We start from the raw sequence: 21,716 nt of genomic DNA, 5'->3' as shown, positions 1-21,716 counted from the left end.
TGTACTGGCAAATTATAGGCCTATTTCAAATCTTCCATTTATGTCTAAAATTTTAGAAAAAGTTGTGTCTGCTCAATTGAGCACCTTCCTGCATAAAAATGATCTGTATGAAGAATTTCAGTCAGGTTTTAGGCCCCACCATAGCACAGAAACTGCACTTGTTAAAATTACAAATGACCTGCTTCTTGCGTCAGATCAAGGCTGCATCTCATTTCTAGTCTTACTTGATCTTAGTGCTGCGTTCGACACCATAGATCATGACATACTCATAGATCGATTACAAAACTATACAGGTATTCAAGGGCAGGCTCTAAGATGGTTTAGATCCTACCTGTCCGATCGCTACCATTTTGTTTACTTAAATGGGGTGTCATCTCATTTATCATCAGTAAAATATGGAGTGCCACAAGGATCCGTCCTAGGTCCCCTTCTATTTTCAATATACATGTTGCCCCTTGGTAATATTATTAGAAAATACGGAATTAGCTTCCACTGTTATGCTGATGATACTCAGCTATATATCTCAACGAGACCAGATGAAACTTCCCAATTATCTAAGCTAACAGAGTGTGTTAAAAATGTAAAAGATTGGATGACAAATAATTTTCTCCAATTAAATTCGGATAAGACAGAGATATTAATTATTGGACCAAAAAACACCACACAGAATCTTGTAGATTACAATCTGCAACTAGACGGATGTACTGTGACTTCCTCTACAGTCAGAAATCTGGGTGTTATATTGGACAGCAATTTGTCTTTTGAAAATCATATTTCCAATGTTACAAAAACCGCATTCTTCCATCTTAGAAACATTGCCAAGCTACGAAACATGTTATCTGTTTCTGATGCAGAAAAGCTAGTTCATGCTTTCATGACCTCTAGACTGGACTATTGTAATGGACTTCTAGGTGGTTGTCCTGCTTCGTCAATAAACAAGCTACAGGTAGTCCAAAATGCAGCAGCTAGAGTCCTTACCAGGTCAAGAAAATATGATCATATTACCCCAATTTTACAGTCTCTGCACTGGCTACCTATTAAGTTCCGTATCAGTTACAAATTATCATTACTTACCTATAAGGCCCTAAATGGTTTAGCTCCTGCGTACCGAACTAGCCTTCTACCACGCTACAACCCATCACGCACCCTAAGGTCACAAAACGCTGGACTTTTGGTAGTTCCTAGGATAGCAAAGTCCACTAAAGGAGGTAGAGCTTTTTCACATTTGGCTCCCAAACTCTGGAATAGCCTTCCTGATAATGTTCGGGGTTCAGACACACTCTCTCTGTTTAAATCTAGATAAAAAAACGCATCTCTTTCGCCAAGCATTCGAATAATGTATCTCTTAAATTGTGAGTGTAGTTGCATCTGCATTTTTATTCTTTAGCTTGGGTTAAACTAATTTTACTTTGTTGGATCAGCAGCTATGCTAATGATGTCTCTATTTTGTTTCTATGTTTTGCCACGGGATGTAACTAGGATTTACACAAGCTCCAGTCTGGATCCAGAACACCTGAGAAGAGATGATGCTGACCCTCAGAGGACCCCAGATGATGCTAACCTTGAATCAACAAACAGAACTAACAATTATTGCTACATGTGTGACTGCATCCTATAATTACTATTAATTAATAATATTGATAGTTCATCATCTAGCTGACTACGTCTTGTATTATTATTATTATTATTTTTATTTTTCTAAAATCCTGTCAAACGTGCACAAACTACTAGCTACTACTAAATATTGTAGAAACATAATTTTCTGTAAAGTTGCTTTGTAACGATTTGTATTGTAAAAAGCGCTATACAAATAAACTTGAATTGAATTGAATTGAATTGTGCTTGCAAGATCACACATCTCTTTAATGTTTTTTTTAGTGATCTCCGACTGGCGAAGTCGAACATCATTAGCGCCGGCATGAATAACAATCTTACTGTATTTACGTTTAGCATTAGCCAGCACTTTTAAATTTGCCAAGATTTCAGGCGCTCTGGCTCCCGGTAAACATTTGACTATGGTGGCTGGTTTCTCTATATTCACGTTCCGTACAATAGAATCACCAATAACAAGAGCACTTTCATCAGGTTTCTCAGTGGGTGCATCACTGAGTGGGGAGAACCTGTTTAATGTTTTGATCGGAACAGAAGAGCAGTGTTTTGACCCACGACTACGCTGCCTCATTGTCACCCAGTTGCCCTGCAGGTGCTCTGTTGCCGGAACCAAACAATGTACAGGAATCCCTGAGCTAGACGCATACAAAGCCGTATCTAGGGCCCTAACATTCTTACTGTCCTCAGTTAAAGTTTGGATGCGTGTCTCTGTTTCTTACTTACTACATAACTAATAAGGAATTATTGAAGAACTAACAGGTGATTATTCATTAACACTTAACTCACTACTGTTAACTACTAAGGAAGATGTGTTAATTAATCAGTATGTAATAATTTTATGATTATGTTTAGTAACAGTTAGCTAATCAATAACTAATGTATTCTGTCATACCGCCTGAAGAACTACTATTAATTATCTACTAGTTAGGGTTCAAAAAAATAACTATGAAGTAACTACTAATGAACAGTTTTACACAGTTACATTGAATTGTGACCCTTTCATATAAATGTTATTAGCAATAGTAGTAGTAGTATGAAAATGCAATATTAATAAATGCAATACATTTTATAGAGGTTTTGCCTATGTAGTAAATTGTTTTGTGAGTGTGTTTTGTAAGAAATCACCTTCCAATAGGAACTCCACCATGACTCCAGTGCCTTGCGAAAACTTACCTTAGTTTTTATATTTTATATACAGTACTGTATGTGTGCCTCCTCTACATATACCACATTATCATTTATTAAATTTCTGTATGTAAGGCAAAGCCTGGGGAAAAGTGAAAATACAGGTATCCAATTTGTAATTAATAAAGAATTATAAAATTATTATGCAGGACTTATTTTGAACCTGAAACATTAAGCCTATTCTAAAGTGGAAATGTTGGGAACCCATTAGTAATTAATAAGGAATTATTAGATAATTCCTCAAGAATTACTTAGAATCTGAAACAGTATTCTAAAGTGAAAATGTTGGGAACCCATTAGTAATTAATAATTAATTATCAAATAATTCTGCAGGACTTATTTTGAACCTGAAACATTAAGCCTATTCTAAAGTGAAAATGTTGGGAACCCATTAGTAATTAATATAGAATTATTAGATAATTCCTCAAGAATTACTTAGAATCTGAAACAGTATTTTAAGGTGAAATCATAGGGAACTCATTAGTAATTAATAATTAATTATCAAATAATTCTGCAGGACTTATTTTGAACCTGAATCATAAGGCCTATTCTAAAGTGAAAATGTTGGGAACTTATTAGTAATTAATAAAGAATTATCAGATAATTCCTGAAGAATTACTTAGAATCTGAAACAGTATTCTAAAGTGAAAACATAGGGAACCCATTAGTAATTAATAATTAATTATCAAATAATTCTGCAGGACTTATTTTGAACCTGAAACATTAGGCCTATTCTAAAGTGAAAATGTTGAGAACCCATTAGTAAATAATAAAGAATTATCAGATAATTTTGCAGGACTTACAGAATTCTAAAGTGAACCTATTGGTAAATAATAATAAACTACATCATATTGACTAAAAAAACCTATAAAAGTAATCATACATTTTGTAAAATACTCTCATCTGTTTATTTCAGATGAGAACATTTCTTAATACAGCATATTTTATTCCATTTTAACATGTATAGTGCCCACATTTTAACTAATTTAACAAACATTTCATAATCAAAAGTTAAACATTTAGAAGCAAACAAAATCCATATTTCATTTCCATTATAGGCTAATAAGTGGGCTGTAACAAAGTTGCTACTTTAGTAGTACTTTGTACTTGTCCTTTTACTCAAGTAATTTTGAAAATGAATAGGCCTACTTATAATTTTACTAGAGTAATATTTTATTGGGGTATCTGTACTTTTACTCAAGTACTTGATTTGTGGGACACAGCCTGATTATTATAGTGATTTTTTGCCTATAACTGTTCAGTAGTAGTTATTTTTCTTGAACCTTAACTAGTAGATAATTAATAGTAGTTCTTCAGGAGGTATCACAGAATATATTAGTTACTGATTAGCTTAACTGTTACTTAACACAATCATAAAATTATATTACATACTGATTAGTTAACACATCTTTTTTAGTAGTTAACAGTAGTGAATTAAGTATTAATGAATAATCACCTGTTAGTTCTTCAATAATTCCTTATTAGTTATGTAGTAAGTAAGAAACAGTATTCTAATGTGTTACCCTGAAATCTTCTCTGTCAGCCTAACTATTTCCCTGCATTTATCACATGTGAAACCCTCATCTGCGACAGAGATAGATAAAGTGTACTGTACATGTGACAAGAGGTGCAAATAACAATAGCAGGAGAAGCCATTACTCACCGTGCTTGATGAAATATTCTTACCACAGTTGATTGATGGATCTAATGGTTTTTATACTGTACTGTATTTCTTACAGCCTTAGCCTAACTCTACAACTCTTCACAAAACTTAATAATAATTTTGTAAGATTTATGAGCTTGTCATTCATGAATACCAAAACAAATGTCCCAATTAAGGTAAAAAAAAAAAAAAAAAACATTAATTAATAAATACTGTTATTACTATTTTTGTTGGGACGTTTGATCCCCATAATGTAGGGAATAACAAGCACACACACACACACACACACACACACACACAGACACACACAGCATACATCCGAATCTGAATGATTCTTAAATTGAAAGATGTCTTGGCCTGGGGTTCCTTTGACTCTTTACTCACCAAAGAAAGAAAAGCATAAAACCACAGGGATTTTTTTTTTTGTCTATCAGAGAATACATGTAGAGCAAATAATAGCCTTACTTTCTTGAATATCTGCTTGGTCCACTCAAAGGAGAATGCTGAAAAATGTCTGGAGGTTGGTGAAAATGGAGGCCCATATAACCTCTTTAATTTGCTATTTGGATTATAGTTACCTGATGGATGATTATGGTTTTCACAGCAGATGGACTAAAAAAAAAAAGAGTCTATATCAAATTAAATGCAGAAATCAAGATACCTGCTGCTCTCTCAATGTAAACACTGGTATTTACAGAAATTTTACACAGTTAGGCAAACATGCCTGGTAAAAGTCTGCGGCACTTATGTTTTTTTGATACTGGTTTTCTGTATAAGAAGACATTTCATATTGATAAATATGGAACAATGTACTATAATGAAATTCAACAAAGCATATCTGTTATGAGAGTGTAAGGTGTTTGCCTTCTATCTTGGTCAAGCTATCCCCTGATTGCAGAGCTTCCTTGTAATTAAAAGGACATGCAATTTATAACCACTGATACAACTTTGAAACTGAAGATGACAGGTTTATCGGAAACACTTTTGGCATGGCTGTTTGGATATTGTGCACTGCACTAAAAATGATTTTGACAATTTTGCCAGTGATCTCTCCAGGAGAACGTGGGGTCCTTGTGAATTTCCAGTATGAAAAGCGGAAACAAAGGAGCCTAACGTTATATTTTTAAAAAAAACGGACGCGGTTTTCGCCTCAGACACAGACGTCTTAACGTTACGTCTTAACGTTACTCATTTAACGTTACTGAAGTGAAGAGGTACTTTTAATATAACGTTCGTGAATGTCTTATGTCATATTTACATAAGATTTTACATTATCTGCACTTTTTGAGGTGTCAATAGACGGTTATGGTTATGGTTACACTCATGTTAATTTGCTGTCTTATTTTTCGCGGTTAAACTGAATGTACGTTATCTCCTAAAGGAAACGGCATTGTGTAGTAAAGACTAGCATAATTATTTTGAGGCTGTTGAAGTGGTAACCGTTAAAAGTATGTTTTGCATGTAATATTTCAGACTTGTCGAGCTCGTGTCTTCACTGTGTCTGCACTGAGAGTTAAAGACACAGAAGCTGTTTGTGTGAGAGTCACACACTGTCTGAGGAGGAGGAGGTGTTCTCAGCTTCTTCTGAAGAGAGGGACAGATGGTTTAATGTGAGTAAATGTCAGAATTCCATCAAGTTATCTTTATTTTTAATAAGACTAAAATAATGTTTGTTTTTGTAGATGTTGAAATCCAGAGACAAGATAACTTTATTCTTATAAGACTGATGTGAGTTATTTTTTTAGAAAATTAATGTTTCTGTTGTGTCCTACCTGTTTAATTCACATTTTTTATGCAACAACAGTGTGATTTATGTGTTCATATTTTATTGAAACCATTGATGTCCCTCTTTGCAGAACTCAAACTAACTGGAGTAAAGGGGACAGAAGTCTGCTTGTGTGAGGTGGAGGTTTTCTCAGCTTCTTTGGAAGAGAGGGAAAGATCATTTAAGGCAAGTAAACTTCATAATTTCATGTTATCAGTTGTTGTTGTTTTTTTACTAAGAGTAAAATAATGTTTGTTTCTTTGTTTTTGTAGATGTTAAAAGCCAGAGACATGGGAGACCATCATTCTTTTGAGATTTTATGTAAGTTATTTTTAGAAAATAAATGTTTATGTTGTCTCCTGTCAGTTTACTTCACATTTTGATGCAACAACAGTTTGATTATGTGCTCATTTCATTTAAACCATTGATGTCTGTGTTGATTGCAGAACTCAAACCAACTTTGGAGTTGTCTGATTTGGAGAGTCATCATTCTTGGTCTTCCCTCTTAAAGGTAAAGTTCACACAAAAAATCATTTAATTGCCCTCATGTCATTCCAAACCTATAAGACTTTTGTCTGACTTTACAACACAAATGAATATATTTTGAATTTTCTCATAATTTTGTTAATCCATTTAATTTAATCCATTCTAGATAATCAGTATTTTCAAGCCTCATAAATACAGAGTTATTGTAGAAGTAAATCATTACGATATTTATATATGAATAAATCTTAAATTATATGATAGCAAACATGTATGTTCAAAATTAAATACTGGTCTCCCAGAATAGCAATGGAGGACACAAATTAAGAGTATATTAAATAGATTTATTTGTTTTCCAAAAATGAGCAGAATTTGTGTGGGTCTGGAACAACATGTGCAGAGTAAATTATGACCATATTCATTATTTGGTGAATTAACCCTTAAAAGAGCAGCCCTCCAAGTACATGAACATTTGTGAGGTATGTGAATGTCATGTCTGTTTTAATGTTTCAGTAAAGTAGCTTTTTGAAAGCAATATATTTATTCAAACAATATGACATCCCCTCACACTAGTGCTGCCATTATAGCCTTCTGGAGCGCTGTGGTGGACCGAGACATTAAACAACCACACAAAGTGTTGAAACTTTAACACAGATTATTTACCTATCCTTACAGATGTGAATACACCTCTATCTGAAAATGGATAGTTTAATTAAATGTTTTCTTTTTTTCAAATGTGTTTCTCTTTTTAGGCCACTGATGAAGAGCAGGTGGTGACTGGGATGAATGCTGGTCAAAGAAGGGAATGTCCTTTCCCTAAACTGATGCAGCAGTGGTTTTAAAGGAGGACGCTGCCCTGGATGATGTAAAAGATGTCACATATGCTGATGGGGCTTCTTCATGACTACATCAAATATGCTAAAGAGATCATGAAAGTTGACAGTGATGCATGATCTGTATTCATGGACTATGAAACAAACTGTAAGTGCATCACTTGTAAAAACAATGTCAGTGTTCTGTGTTGTTTAGTAGAAGGGTTTACACTCTGTCATTCATACACATGCTCACATTCTTTCACACACACACACGTCTGTTAAATGTTATAATATCAATGTTAATGTTGTGGTTTATTTGTGTACTGTCATGCTAGAATAGTTGGTAAAGAACCTAACTAATTGTCCTTTTATTGTATAATAGTGATTTTGTATATTTTTATACAATATATAAAATTGAACAAAGTCCAATTTGATCTTAAGTTATATTCAACAAATGTTCAATGCTTTATGAACTCTGTAGCTGTTAATGCCATCCTTTTCTGCATTTCTTCTTACATGTTACTTTTTGACTTTTCTCTCGTTTTTAATAAATATATTTCCTTTTGATAATAATTATTTGTGTGTAAAAGTGATATTTAAAATGAACAAGATTTGTATGTTTAATGCCTAGCTCTAGTAGTGCAGTGTTTCCCACATCCCTACACTCAATTGGTTGCGGCACTCCGCAAGTTCATTTTCTGCCAGCAGGAGGCGCTAAGAGCGGGAGAGGTAAGGGTTTCTCCGGTAATGGCTGCAAAGCTGCGCTAAGCTCACAAACGCTGCCTTTTCAAGCACATGCGAAATGAAATCGAACATTTTCTAAATACAGTAGTTTTCCTTCTGAAATACAGTGATAAAAAAAAACATCCGCTCTGGTTTTTGAAACCCTGCAATGTAGTAATTTTAAACCATAAAAAAGCAACCCAGCAGACTGGGTTAAACATAATAACCCAACTGGTTGGGTTAAAATAACCCAGCGTTGGGTTCTTCCCTTTTTGACCCAGCGCTGGGTTGCCAAAATAACCCAAATTGGGTTGTTTTCAACACAGCAGTTTTTAGAGTGTATCTACCGATCATCACACTCTAAAGCAATAAGATAAAATAGACATTTGAAGAAATATGATTGTCACGATTGTGGGTCTCTTCTTTGTTTTCTCCAGACTCCGTTTCCCATAACCCCTGCCTAGGAACCCATTATCACACCACACCTGGTTCCCATCAGGGACACTATAAAGGTTGTGCTCATCCACACACACGTTGCTGATTATTGTTTAGGCTGTATCCTGTCCTAGTCTTCATGTTTCCTTGCCTTCTTGTTTTTTGATGTTGGACTGTTTATCGGATTACTCATTTGTCTCGCCCTGGATTGTACCGATTCGCTGGTGTTTGACCTTGCCATTTTGACCTTGCCTGCATTTGGATCCTCAACTCTGTTGTCATGCCTTCCACGTTACAAATATGAATGAACTGTGAGATTTAAAAGCAATTCCAAATCACATTTAATCTACTTCAGGTCTGTACTTAGTTTTAGTACTTAAGAAAAGCCATGATAAACATTTTATGAACTGAAAAAATGCTAGTGGTCAGGGCCATTTGTGATTAATTTGTTCCAAGTTTAGTTACACTACTGATTGGAAAGAAAGAAAGAGAACACTTTTTGTACATTAAAACAAAATTTGGACAGATATTTTGAAAATGCAGTGTAAGTAAACCGGTGAAACACACCAATTTGAAAAACTAATGGAATGCATAGTCAATATAAAAAACTGGATGACGAGTAATTTCTTACTGCTAAATTCTGAAAAAACAGAGGTGTTAATTATAGGACCTAAAAACTCTGCTTGTAATAACCTAGAACACTGTCTAAGATGGTTGCTCTGTCAATTCTTCGTCATCAGTTAGGAACCTAGGTGTGCTATTTGATCGCAATCTTTCCATAGAAAGCCACGTTTCTAGCATTTGTAAAACTGCATTTTTCCATCTCAAAAATATACCTAAATTACGGCCTATGCTCTCAATGTCAAATGCAGAAATGTTAATCCATGCATTTATGACCTCAAGGTTAGATTATTGTAATGCTTTATTGGGTGGTTGTTCTGCACGCTTAGTAAACAAACTACAGCTAGTCCAAAATGCAGCAGCAAGAGTTCTTACTAGAACCAGGAAGTATGACAATATTAGCCCGGTCCTGTCAACACTGCACTGGTTCCCTATCAAACATTGTTTAGATTTTAAAATATTGCTTATTACTTATAAAGCCCTGAATGGTTTTGCACCTCAGTATTTGAATGAGCTCCTTTTACATTATAATCCTCTACGTCCGCTACGTTCTCAAAACTCAGGCAATTTGATAATACCTAGAATATCAAAATCAACTGCAGGCGGCAGATCCTTTTCCTATTTGGCGCCTAAACTCTGGAATAACCTACCTAACATTGTTCGGGAGGCAGACACACTCTTGCAGTTTAAATCTACATTAAAGACCCATCTCTTTAACCTGGCTTACACATAACATACTAATATGCTTTTAATATCCAAATCCGTTAAAGGATTTTTAGGCTGCATTAATTAGGTAAAGAAATAGAAAAATGTTTCATGCTTACCTCAGCTGAATCAATAAATGTCTGAATAAAAGGGAAAGAAAAGACTCTAGGACAGAGGGACAAGATCATGAGAACATGAAAACTTTACAGACAACTCTGACTGGATAAAGCATGCATTGTAAAAATGGACCCACTTTATATTAAGTGGCCTTAACTACTATGTACTTACATTTTAATTAATAATTTAGTACAATGTACTTATTGTGTACATGTTTTTACATTGTACTTATATTTAAAAAAAAACTACATGTAATTACATCTGTATTTAATTTCTGTAATTACATTTATAATTACACTGTTGACCCATACTTTACACCTTAACCCACCCTTAAACTTACCCATACCTCCAACCCTCTCCCTAACCTTACCCCTATCCCACCTCAATAGCAGCAAAAGTGTTTTACAATACAATATGAACACAATAAGTACATTGTACTTATTTTTTTATGTAAGTACATAGTAGTTAAGGCCACCTAATATAAAGTGGGACCGTAAAAATAAATAAATAAAACGCAAATATACCCTGAGTTATAACTATTGAGTTCATTCAGAAATGTCATACAGTACTTTAAAATAAATAAAAATAGAAGTACTTCAGTGCCTGCAAATTATGGTTAAAAACCAAAACATGCTTGGTGATTCTAGTACTTTGAGCAGTGAAAAATAAATGCCTAAACATACAGTTTGAAAATATTCATATAGTTTGAAGTAAAAGCTGAAGCTTTTTTTAATTTAATTTTATTTGCCAGCAAAGTGTTCTCTTAATTTCCTTGGTGTCATCCTAATGAGTGCTTCAAAAATGGCCACCTTCATTTCATAATCTGGTGACAGCATCCAATATTACACAATGAAAATTGTATAAAACACAAAGTCCCTAGATTATTCTTTGCAAAAAATGATGTATTCCCACCAATGTCTGTCAGCGCTTTTGCAAAGTCCTCTCTTTAAGAAATGACAACGCATAAGTGTTTGCAACGAAACTCGCCCTTTTACTAATGGAAACTCGGTCTCTTTGTGTTGTACAGAAATATGTTGTCCACTAGAGCGCAGCATTGCTTGCAATGTAATGGGAGCATCCCTCTTTTGAAGTGTAAATGCACGTGTAACCTTTGTACTGTGTAATGGCAATTCATGTATCATGAATGATAGCTTTTTAAGAGCCAGACATGTTCATCTGACTGGCAGAGTTTTTTTCTTTGTATCTTTGGTACTGCTGTCCAACATAGAGTTTATGGTTCTGATGGCCTGTGTACAAATAATGTCAAGTTATTTCACAGAGTAAATGTTTTAGGCAGAATATACATACATACATATATATATATATATATATATATATATATATATATATATATATATATATATATATATATATATGTATATATATATATATATATATATAATTCAATAATTCAATGCACAAAGACTGAAGTAGTTTAAGTCTTTGGTTCTTTTAATTGTGATGATCTTTTCTCACATTTAACAAAAACCCACCAATTCATTATTTCAACAAATTATAATACTTCATAAGACCTAAAAAAAAATAAGAAAAAAAAATAAGAAAACATCTAACAATCTTAACAAATAAGAATATGGTGACATGCCAATCAGCTAATCAACTCAAAACACCTGCAAAGGTTTGCTGAGCCTTCAAAATTGTCTCTCAGTTTGGTTCACTAGGCTACACAATCATGGGAAAGAGTGCTGATCTGACAGTTGTCCAGAAGACAATCATTGACACCCTTCACAATGAGGGTAAGCCACAAACATTGATTGCCAAAGAAGCTGCCTTTTCACAGAGTGCTGTATACAAGCATGTTAACAAAAAGTTGAGTGGAAGGAAAAAGTGTGGAAGAAAAATATGCACAACCAAACGACAGATTGTTATGAGGATTGTCAAGCAAAATCAATTCAAGAATGAACTTCACAAGGAATGGACTGAGGCTGGGGTCAAGGCATACAGACGTGTCAAGGAATTAACATTTTTGCTGCTTAATATTTTTTCAGAACATGTGATGCTTTTTTAGGATACTTTGATAAAAAGTTAAAAAAAAGAAGCTATGTTTTTAACATATAAATATTTTGTAATAACAATATACACTACTGGTCAGTAATTTGGGGTCAGTAATTTTTTTCCTTTCTTTTTTTTAATAAAATCAATACTTTTATTCAGAAAGGATGTGTTAAATTGATAAAAACTGATAGTAAAGAAAATATATTATTAGATTATATATTATTAGAATTTTTTATTTTTATTTTGAATAAATGCAGTTCTTTTTAACATTTTTATTCATCAAATATATTAGACAGCAGGACTGTTTCCAACACTCATAATAAATCAGAATAATAGAATGATTTCTAAATGATCATGGGATAGACTGGATGTTACATGTGACACTGAAGACTGGAGTAATGATGCTGAAAATTCAGCTTTGCATCACAGGAATAAATTATTTTTTTAAAGTATATTCAAATAGAAAACTATTATTTTAAGTTTTAATAATATTTCACAATATTACTGTTTTTTCTGTATTTTTGATCAAATAAATGCAGGCTTGATGAGCAGAAGAAACTTCTTTCAAAAACATTAAAAATAGTAATGTTTCCAAACTTTTGGTCTATACTGTATATATATATATATATATATATATATATATATATATATATATATATATATATATATGTATATATGTATATATACAGTACAGACCAAACGTTTGGACACACCTTCTCATTCAAAGAGTTTTCTTTATTTTCATGACAATGAAAATTGTAGAGTCACACTGAAGGCATCAAGGGCTATTTGACCAAGAAGGAGAGTGATGGGGTGCTGCGCCAGATGACCTGGCCTCCACAGTCACCGGACCTGAACCCAATCGAGATGGTTTAGGGGTGAGATGGACCGCAGACAGAAGGCAAAAGGGCCAACAAGTGCTAAGCATCTCTCGGGGAACTCCTTCAAGACTGTTGGAAGACCATTTCAGGTGACTACCTCTTGAAGCTCATCAAGAGAATGCCAAGAGTGTGCAAAGCAGTAATCAAAGCAAAAGATGGCTACTTTGAAGAACCTAGAATATGACATATTTTCAGACTTTTTTGTTATGTATATAATTCCATATATAATTCCACATGTGTTAATTCATAGTTTTGATGCCTTTAGTGTGAATCTACAATTTTCATAGTCATGAAAATAAAGAAAACTCTTTGAATGAGAAGGTGTGTCCAAACTTTTGGTCTGTACTGTATATATATATTACATTTGACAGAAATGCTTGTACATGCTTGAAAGATTCTGCATTCTACCTTTGATAAAACTTTAATAGACTTTTACATTAACTGTTCCATCCTAGTGGAATGACCTGCCCAACTCAATCTAAGCAGCTGAGTCATTAATCATTTTTAAGAAAAAGTTGAAAACACCTCTTTTATCTTCATTTGACCCTCTAACTCTAGTACTCTCTATTATAATGCTAATTATATTTTTGTCTGTTAGTTTATTATTATTATTATTACTATTATTATTATTATTATTATTAATAAATAAATGTAACATTTGCACTAGGACTAACACTAGCATTCTGTATTATTTTTTTTTATTTATTATAAATAATGACCTTCTGAAAGAAGCATTATCTTAATTTGTTCTGTTCTATTGACTTTTTATTTTTTATTTAAAAAAAAATACCCTCTAACACTTGCACTCCCTATTATTTTTATATTCTATCTACTTTCAGCTGTCGCCTCTGGCATGCTTAGATGGGGACATTTTATTTCCAGTGATTTCATTGAATTGATTTCACAGATACGATTTAAACTGAACTGAGCTGGATGGTGACATCATCGAATTCAATTATGAAATTACATTTATACTTTTTTATATATATAAGCAAACACACACACAAAATAGTAATAATATTATTATTAATAATAATAATAATAATAATAATAACAATAAATACCTTGCAACATATACTTTTAGGCGAAACACTGCCCACGAACCCCGCCCCCCTCTTTTTGGAAAACTTAAATATCGTCACCCTAACATTACTGGATCTGTGAAAACGTCATTATAGTTGCTATAGTTTGTATAAACATAGCTGTCGTGTTTTTTTCATAGAGTTTGAATAAATATAACAATACATAAATACATAAATGTCTTAATGTATTTGTTAGCAAAATGTTTACTGTTAGAAAGCCTTCTATATTAGTGAATTAAAAAAATAATAATAATTTGAAATTAAATCATTAAAAAAAATACTAATATATATTGTTTATGTGTATAATAACATGTGTAGGCTACTACAACGTAAACAGTTTATGAGGACTTCCTGTGTCCCCATAAAACAAAAGGCTTAAGAAATATACAAAACGGTGTTATGAAATTATGTCGAGAATACAGGAACATTGCGCACCACAATTTCAGACATTAATGAAATTAGAAGTTGATAGTGGTAAAGTAAAAAATAAATGAAATAAAATGAGACTAAAATAATCATGTCTGAATTTGTGTGTACGTGGGCTAATTACATCTATTAAGTTTTACATATGCCAACTGTAATGCTACTTTGCATGATATTTCAGTGACGACAAAAAGTAGTTAAGTGAACAAAACAGCAATGATAAGTGATCAGTGCACTGTTACTCTTTTCTTCTTAGAATGACAAAATATTAATGCAAATCCAAAGGAACAAGGCAATAATACAAAGAAAAGAATGAACAAACGATAGGCTGCAATATTTTATAAAACGAAATAGCAGGCCTAATTTTAACAATAATAACAATGACAATAATAATAATGACGAAAACAACAACGACAACAACAACAATAATAATAGTAATAATAATAATAATAATAATAATAATAATAATAATAATAATATTGCAACCACGATTGCGTAACCGGTACTCGCGAGTGATGTCTCATTAATTGTAAGGCAAATTTATAAAATAAAACACTTTGCTTCATATGTAGGCTATGTATGAATGAGAATCATTATTGTCTCAAGAAAAAAAAAAAACTCGTTTGTGAAAAATTTAGGACAACTGCAAAAAGAAGATTCAAACTGTATATATATATATATATATATATATATATATATATATATATATATATATATATATATATATATATATATATGTGTGTGTGTGTGTGTGTGTGTGTGTGTGCGCGTGTGTGTGTGTCTGTGTTTATGCTTGCACTGTTAATGTATTTTTAGACTGAACAACCACAGTGAATTAAAAAAGCACAGTTGGGTTACATTTGCACCGTGCAGCCCAAAAATTTACGTTTAACTAAATTAAAAACATATTAATAACTTACAGTACGCCTATCATTTTGTATATGGTTGAGCCCTTATGTTACAAACAGGAAAAGGGTGGATGCACTGAAAATCACTTGCATTTGTAATTTTCAATCAATGATCGTCAATGATCGCATATTGATACATAAAAGGTGCGTGTTTATGAGCTGCGTTGTGTTTTTTGTGTTAACGACCGGTTCGTGTTGTGTCAGCAGTGCGGCTTTTCGTTTACACACAACAACTAATGACCTGCAGTAGATCACATTACCTTACCAACTGGACCAGTCCTGTTCTGTGACCATCAGCCTCGGCTCAGTCCCAGTGAAAGTCGCTCGCATAAATTTCGCTGACTGCTCGTGAAATACCACACCGTCGGGTTCACTTTTATAAGAGGCTGTAATTTTCCCCTTAAAACTGTAAACGCATAGATAAAATCTGGAATGTGTTAGGAAAATTTATTTAACACAAACTGTGCCATTTCCACCCTGCAGTCAAATATCGAACTTTTGTAGGTTTTGTTGCGAAAGAATTTGCCGTTAGTGGAGGTGAAACGCAAGGATCATTTAAAGTGAAAGAACGTAGGTAGTGTGTGTGTGTGTGTGTGTGTAAGTCCAGCCTCCTTCTTTACATATACACACCAGCGTTTACCCGAGACCATTACCTGTGTGAAGTGCACCTGGACGGACTCACGTAAACGTGGATTTTTACAAGAGAAAATAAAGACGCTTTCTGGAAGTAAAAATACGTGACTTAGAGATGTGTGATACATTTTTTTAAAACGACCTAGACTCCGAGCAGAATTTTGTCTTAAAGCTGATTTTTAAATCTCATGGTTGCTATTATCTGGAGTTGATTCGCATCATGTCCAAAACCTCAGATCAGTTTGACATCTCAGATTGCGTGTGTTCATTTGGGATGAAGCTTACTTGGGATATAAACGATCCCAAGCTTCCACAGGTAAAGATTAAATATTTTAAGCGTTTATAGTTTCTAAATGTCTGTCCAAATTTTTGAATTGCATTAGATGTCCTCTCGCAAAATAAACATCTGAATATGGAGAACATTATTTTTCCAGGACACCAAGCAGTATGATGCGTTCCAGGAGTGGACGGATGGATATGTACGTTATATCTACAGCAGTGAAGATAAGAACGCACAAAGACACCTGAGCGGATGGGCCATGAGGAACACCAACAATCATAACTGTCAGATCTTGAAGAAGTCCTGTCTTGGTGTGGTGGTGTGTTCACGAAACTGCTCTCTCCCAGACGGGTCCAAACTTCAGCTGAGACCGGCCATCTGTGACAAAGCACGACAGAAACAACAAAGTACGTTCAGGAACTTCTTCACCTAAAAAACAGCATCTACCAAACGAGTTGGTCGTGTTAGAAACGAATCTGATAAGAACAAACAAACATTTTTTTTACACTACAGGCTTGTTGTAGCGCGTAGTGTGAAATACCTTTGAAATATATGGATAGCAAGAAATCGCATTCTTATGAAGAATAATTTTATTTTCCTTATATCTTTTTCGTTTATTTCGTAATCGAGTTCATGATGTTACATTATAGGCAACGTTTTTCAGATCAACGTGTCCGTTCTAGATGTCATCCGACCCAATAGTTTTCTTTAAAGAACCAGTAGATAGACGTTTTCTAAATAAATATCTGTGCCACTGGAGCTTTATATTATTTTGTGGCATTAGGCTATAAAATTATTTTAGGGAAATTTATTTCTGAGAGTGTATAGGCTTCACCGTAATCAGTCTTAATAGATTTTTCAGTGAGAATGCGCAATAGACTGACAGACCCTGGCAGACTTTTATGTCAGTTAAGCCTGACCCTCTCATGAATGACCTTGACTGTTTGGCTCAGTCAAAACACTTGTTGTACACTTGTCAAAACGCTCAGTCAAAACCTTTTGTTTGCTCTGACTTATGTTAAGTTGATAAAGCTATGAGCATTTCCTTAAAATATAAAAATAAAATTGGTAATTGTTTGAATATCTGTAAAATGCTCAGTAAGAAATATTTATTCATACGAAATAGTTTTAATAATACTGTTTATTCAAACATTTTGCAGAAAAGCTTTGTCCAAACTGTAACTCAGCTCTCGAGTTGATTCCATGCCGAGGTCACAGTGGCTATCCAGTAACCAATTTTTGGAGAGTAGATGGGAAGGCAGTTTTTTTCCAGGTGAGTTTAATAATTTTTTTTTAATTTGCAAATTACATTTTAGAAATGTTTTGTCAAATAAAAAAATAAAAAATAAAAAAAGACTTTAATTTTTATTTAAAAGACACGGGGACAGGAGCCTGCAGTCTAAAATATAATTGAATATTACTAAATCAACATTTATACTTAGAGTATAAGTTGAAGTATTTTTTTTTTTTTTTTGGGGACGAATCAGAAAAGGAAGAAATCATCAGGTAGACATAAGTAAACAACTCCTTTTACAGTTTCATAGCAATTAAATACTTCAGAAAAACCATAAGCTTTAATTGCAAAGATTGATGTCACTGTAATAGTTATTCTTTATGAATATAGATGTGAGATTTCCCCCATTCCCATTTCTCTCTACACTGTCTGTTTTAAGGCTAAAGGAGTACATGACCACCCCAGACCAGAAAGTAAGTCTGAAACAGAAGCAAGAAGGAGTGCAGTGAAGAGACGGATGTCTTCACCTCACTTTTCACAGAAAAGAAGACTTGTGGAGCAAGAGGTAACACACACACATTTATAAAAACTGTGACACTTAATGTTAATCCCAAATACATACAATTATTAAGTAATATTTAGAAGTATTACTGTTATTTAGAGTATTATTATGTATCAATTAGAAAACATTTTTTAGACACACAACTATACCTTCTTTGTAGCCATTATACTGTGCATTAGACAGTCTTAAGAAATCATAACATATTAACCCCCTCTCCTCCTGGCTACAACTTTAAGAGTATGATGATTTCTAACATATGACTAACACATTATATGCTGTTAAATGGTTTGTATAACCCTTCATAGGCGTAATAGTTTTATACCATACAGACTGTATTTTCTATCACCCTACACCTAAACCTACCCCTTACAGAAAACTTTTAGATTTTCAGAAAAAACCCATTTAGTATGTTTTTTTAAAGCCTTTTGAATTATGGGGCTATAGGCAGTGTACTCATAAACCACCTTCACATTGTAATACCACTGCCATGTCATTATACACATTTTTGTCCACATAAACCACCCAAACCAGTGCACACATACACACAGAGAAAGAGAGATCAGGAGATTGCAGATTGCACTGCGCACACACCGAAACTTGTCAATGCTGCCCCATGAATTTTATTAATAAAATAGCCTAGAATGGATACTAGATCGCTACATCATATTCCTCAGAAGCGAGGTGGTAAAATTTTTGCTGTTTTTGAAGTGAGAGTAAGTAGTGAATCAAAAACCCTACTTTTTTGTATACAGAACTAAAATAGGGCTGTTTACAATGATATGATGATTTTTGAGTGTATTAGGTATTAAACGCTTTTTGGAAGTTCTCCATATGTAGCGCCATTTTCAGAAAAATTATCTTCGATTTTCTGTTGTCACTAGCCTGGACGTTACCATGACATGGCCTTTCCAAATATCCACCAGCTCACCATGGAGGGCCCAGAGCGCTTCAGCATCATTGCAGAGTCCAACTTCCCAATACAGACCCAACACTATCCTCCTTTCCAGAACACAGAGCCCTACAAGTTCCCTTATGACACACACACAACAGCACCCATGGCAGATGCTCCAAGCTCACTGCAGAAGCCTGCCAACCACCGTCTGTATATGACCTGCACTCCTTGTGGGTATGACTTTGCAGTCCCTGGATACCTTGGCTCAGGGCCTTATCCAACAGCACTGTATAAGGATCCTTCTAGCCAACAAACTGAGACAGAACCCAGTAAGTGTGGGAGCAGTCTGAGTGGCATGCCTCATGGCACGAGTCCATTAGGCAGCCATGAGCGGAGTTATGCAGAAAGTACAGGAAAGCATCATGGCTGGAAGCAAATTCTTAGTAAAGGTGCCTATGGGGATAGAGGAGACTACTCTCAACTGCCAACCAACACCAACCACCACTACTACAACAGTGAATACCCATGTAGGTACACTGGACCAGCCCCTGCCACACCGGCAGCATTGCAGACTATAATAACCACAACCACAAAAGTATCCTACCAGCCATGCCCAAAGCCATCTGTTGTCAAATATGGAGAGAATATCTATGATGTGAAAGGCCTGTCTAACTGTAACTCAATCTTGGAAGAGGCCTCTTCCAACTCTTACTCAGACCTGAAGATTCCAGAGGATTCGGGAGTGATCAAATCTGCCCTCTCATACCAGGACACTCTCCCAGCTAAAACTGAGAGGTCTGAAAACTTTGAGGGCTATCGCTACAGCAGTTACAGCTCAAACAGTTACCCTGAACGAATGTCACATCCTTTTAGGTATGATAGCGGAGAATACTGAGGGACTGCTGAAAGACCGAACAGGGTATAAAAAACAAAACAAACAAAGCAAAAAACAAACAAACATTAAAAAACAAAGTACATAGAAACGTGTTGTTATTTATATTCAGTATTTTAGCTGTTTTAATGTCTTTAGTTTTAAAGTGATGGTATATTTTTATGTAATCTTTTGATTCATATTGATTAAATAGACTGACATCAGTGTTGAATACATTTCAATATATTCAAGTAATGTGTTTAAAGTCATTATTGGTAATTAGCTGTTGTATTTGAAATAAATAAAAATAAATAAAAAACTGTCAAGGAAGGCAGGAAAGGTTTTTATATATATATTTTTTTTTTATTTGATGTTTATTAAAATGGTCTCTCTAACAAAACTGAGGGCATGTACAGCGTGATACTTTTTAGAACAAACATATGTTCATCTACAATAGAAAAAAAAGACACTAATTATGTTAGTCAAATTTATCTTGTTAATAGGAAATTCAAAGAATCATAGAAAAAAATCTGTATGTCATCATATTTGGGATGGTAAAACAGAAAAAGCCTAATACCTTTTAGCTTTCACTCACAGATAATTTCTTAAAAATATCAATGTTTGTTCAGCTTGTCCATAAAGGAAGTCTAAAACATGACATAATAACATATAATCATGGGCTTTGTGACTGAAAGCTTTTAAGGCATCTGAGAGAAAGCGAACACACTCTTCATAAGCCATCTGAATCCACTGTCAGAAAGGGATCAAGGATAATCACACACAATTAATCGCCTGCTTTAAATCAGAGAGGTGCCCTGACAGGCTACAGACCTCCAACTATTCCACTTGACAGAGAAAAAGAGATACAATTAAACAGACAGATAAAATATCTGACAGTCCAGCAAAAAGAGAACACCAAAATATTAAGGCAAATAGACTGTTAACAGGCAATAATTGCAAACCAAATAAGCTGTAATACCTGCTGCTGACAGCATCTCTCCACACAGCCACTTTGTAACAGACAAACACATAGGAATGAACTAATACACACTTAAGCAATGTTTTCAGATGTTCTATTTAGCCTACACACGTGCTGTATTTATTAGTGTAATGTCAGTCACCAGTCATGATTTTGTGTGTGAATAATTGTGTGTTTGATTAAGTGTGTGTCTACTTTTTTTTTGGGGGGGGGGGGGGTGACATCCATTCATTGCATTACCCAAATGTTGTGATTGTTCTTGACCTGCAGCTAGAAGAAAAATACATTACAAATATAGGTAAATCAGACTTCATTATGCAAATGTCTCAAAATGTATATAATGTTTCAGATTTTTTACACAATTTAAAAAAATTTAACTTGAAATGCCGAATAAAATAATTTGTAATTTTATTAACATTAATTTCATTACAATTTCTAATATATATAATATATTCTAATTGGTACATCTTATTATGAAAGTATCATAAGTATGTTTAGGAAACCTAATAACCTAATAGCCCCACCAAAAAGGAATTACATAAATGTCTACTTTCAGACAGGTTTCTACCTAAACAGTTGCACAGTGTCCAGTTCCACAGGAATCAATCTGTTAATATAGTTTAATGCATTATCCTGATTAATTAGATTAATTAGATTATCCTGTTAACGTAGTGGGTGATAGAGTCTTCACTGTCTTCAACCCAGCTTGAATAGGGTTGGCCATTTTGTCCTCCCACACAACTTTAATATCACATGTAAACAATATTTTAATTTCAGAGGATTTCCTTAGGGAGCACCACCTAAAAAAATATATTTTTAAAGCCATTTGAAATAT

The 21,716-nt window shown here is 33.9% G+C and overlaps 1 protein-coding gene across 1 annotated transcript; it reads left to right on the top strand.

Annotated features, from left to right (window-relative positions):
- Nucleotides 1–15,569: 15,569 nt before the first annotated feature.
- On the top strand, nucleotides 15,570–20,189 carry LOC132115681 (chorion-specific transcription factor GCMb-like). Its single transcript, XM_059524098.1, has 5 exons — nucleotides 15,570–16,379; nucleotides 16,498–16,750; nucleotides 17,504–17,616; nucleotides 18,017–18,142; nucleotides 19,021–20,189. The coding sequence occupies exons 1-5, from the start codon at nucleotides 16,284–16,286 to the stop codon at nucleotides 19,924–19,926; spliced, it is 1,494 nt and encodes a 497-aa protein (XP_059380081.1). The 5' UTR covers nucleotides 15,570–16,283; the 3' UTR covers nucleotides 19,927–20,189.
- Nucleotides 20,190–21,716: the final 1,527 nt, after the last annotated feature.

Source organism: Carassius carassius, chromosome 35 (assembly GCF_963082965.1).
Source record: "Carassius carassius chromosome 35, fCarCar2.1, whole genome shotgun sequence".
Lineage (NCBI taxonomy): Eukaryota > Metazoa > Chordata > Actinopteri > Cypriniformes > Cyprinidae > Carassius > Carassius carassius.
Note: the sequence above shows the minus strand (reverse complement) of the source record. Positions and strands in the feature narration are given on the sequence as shown.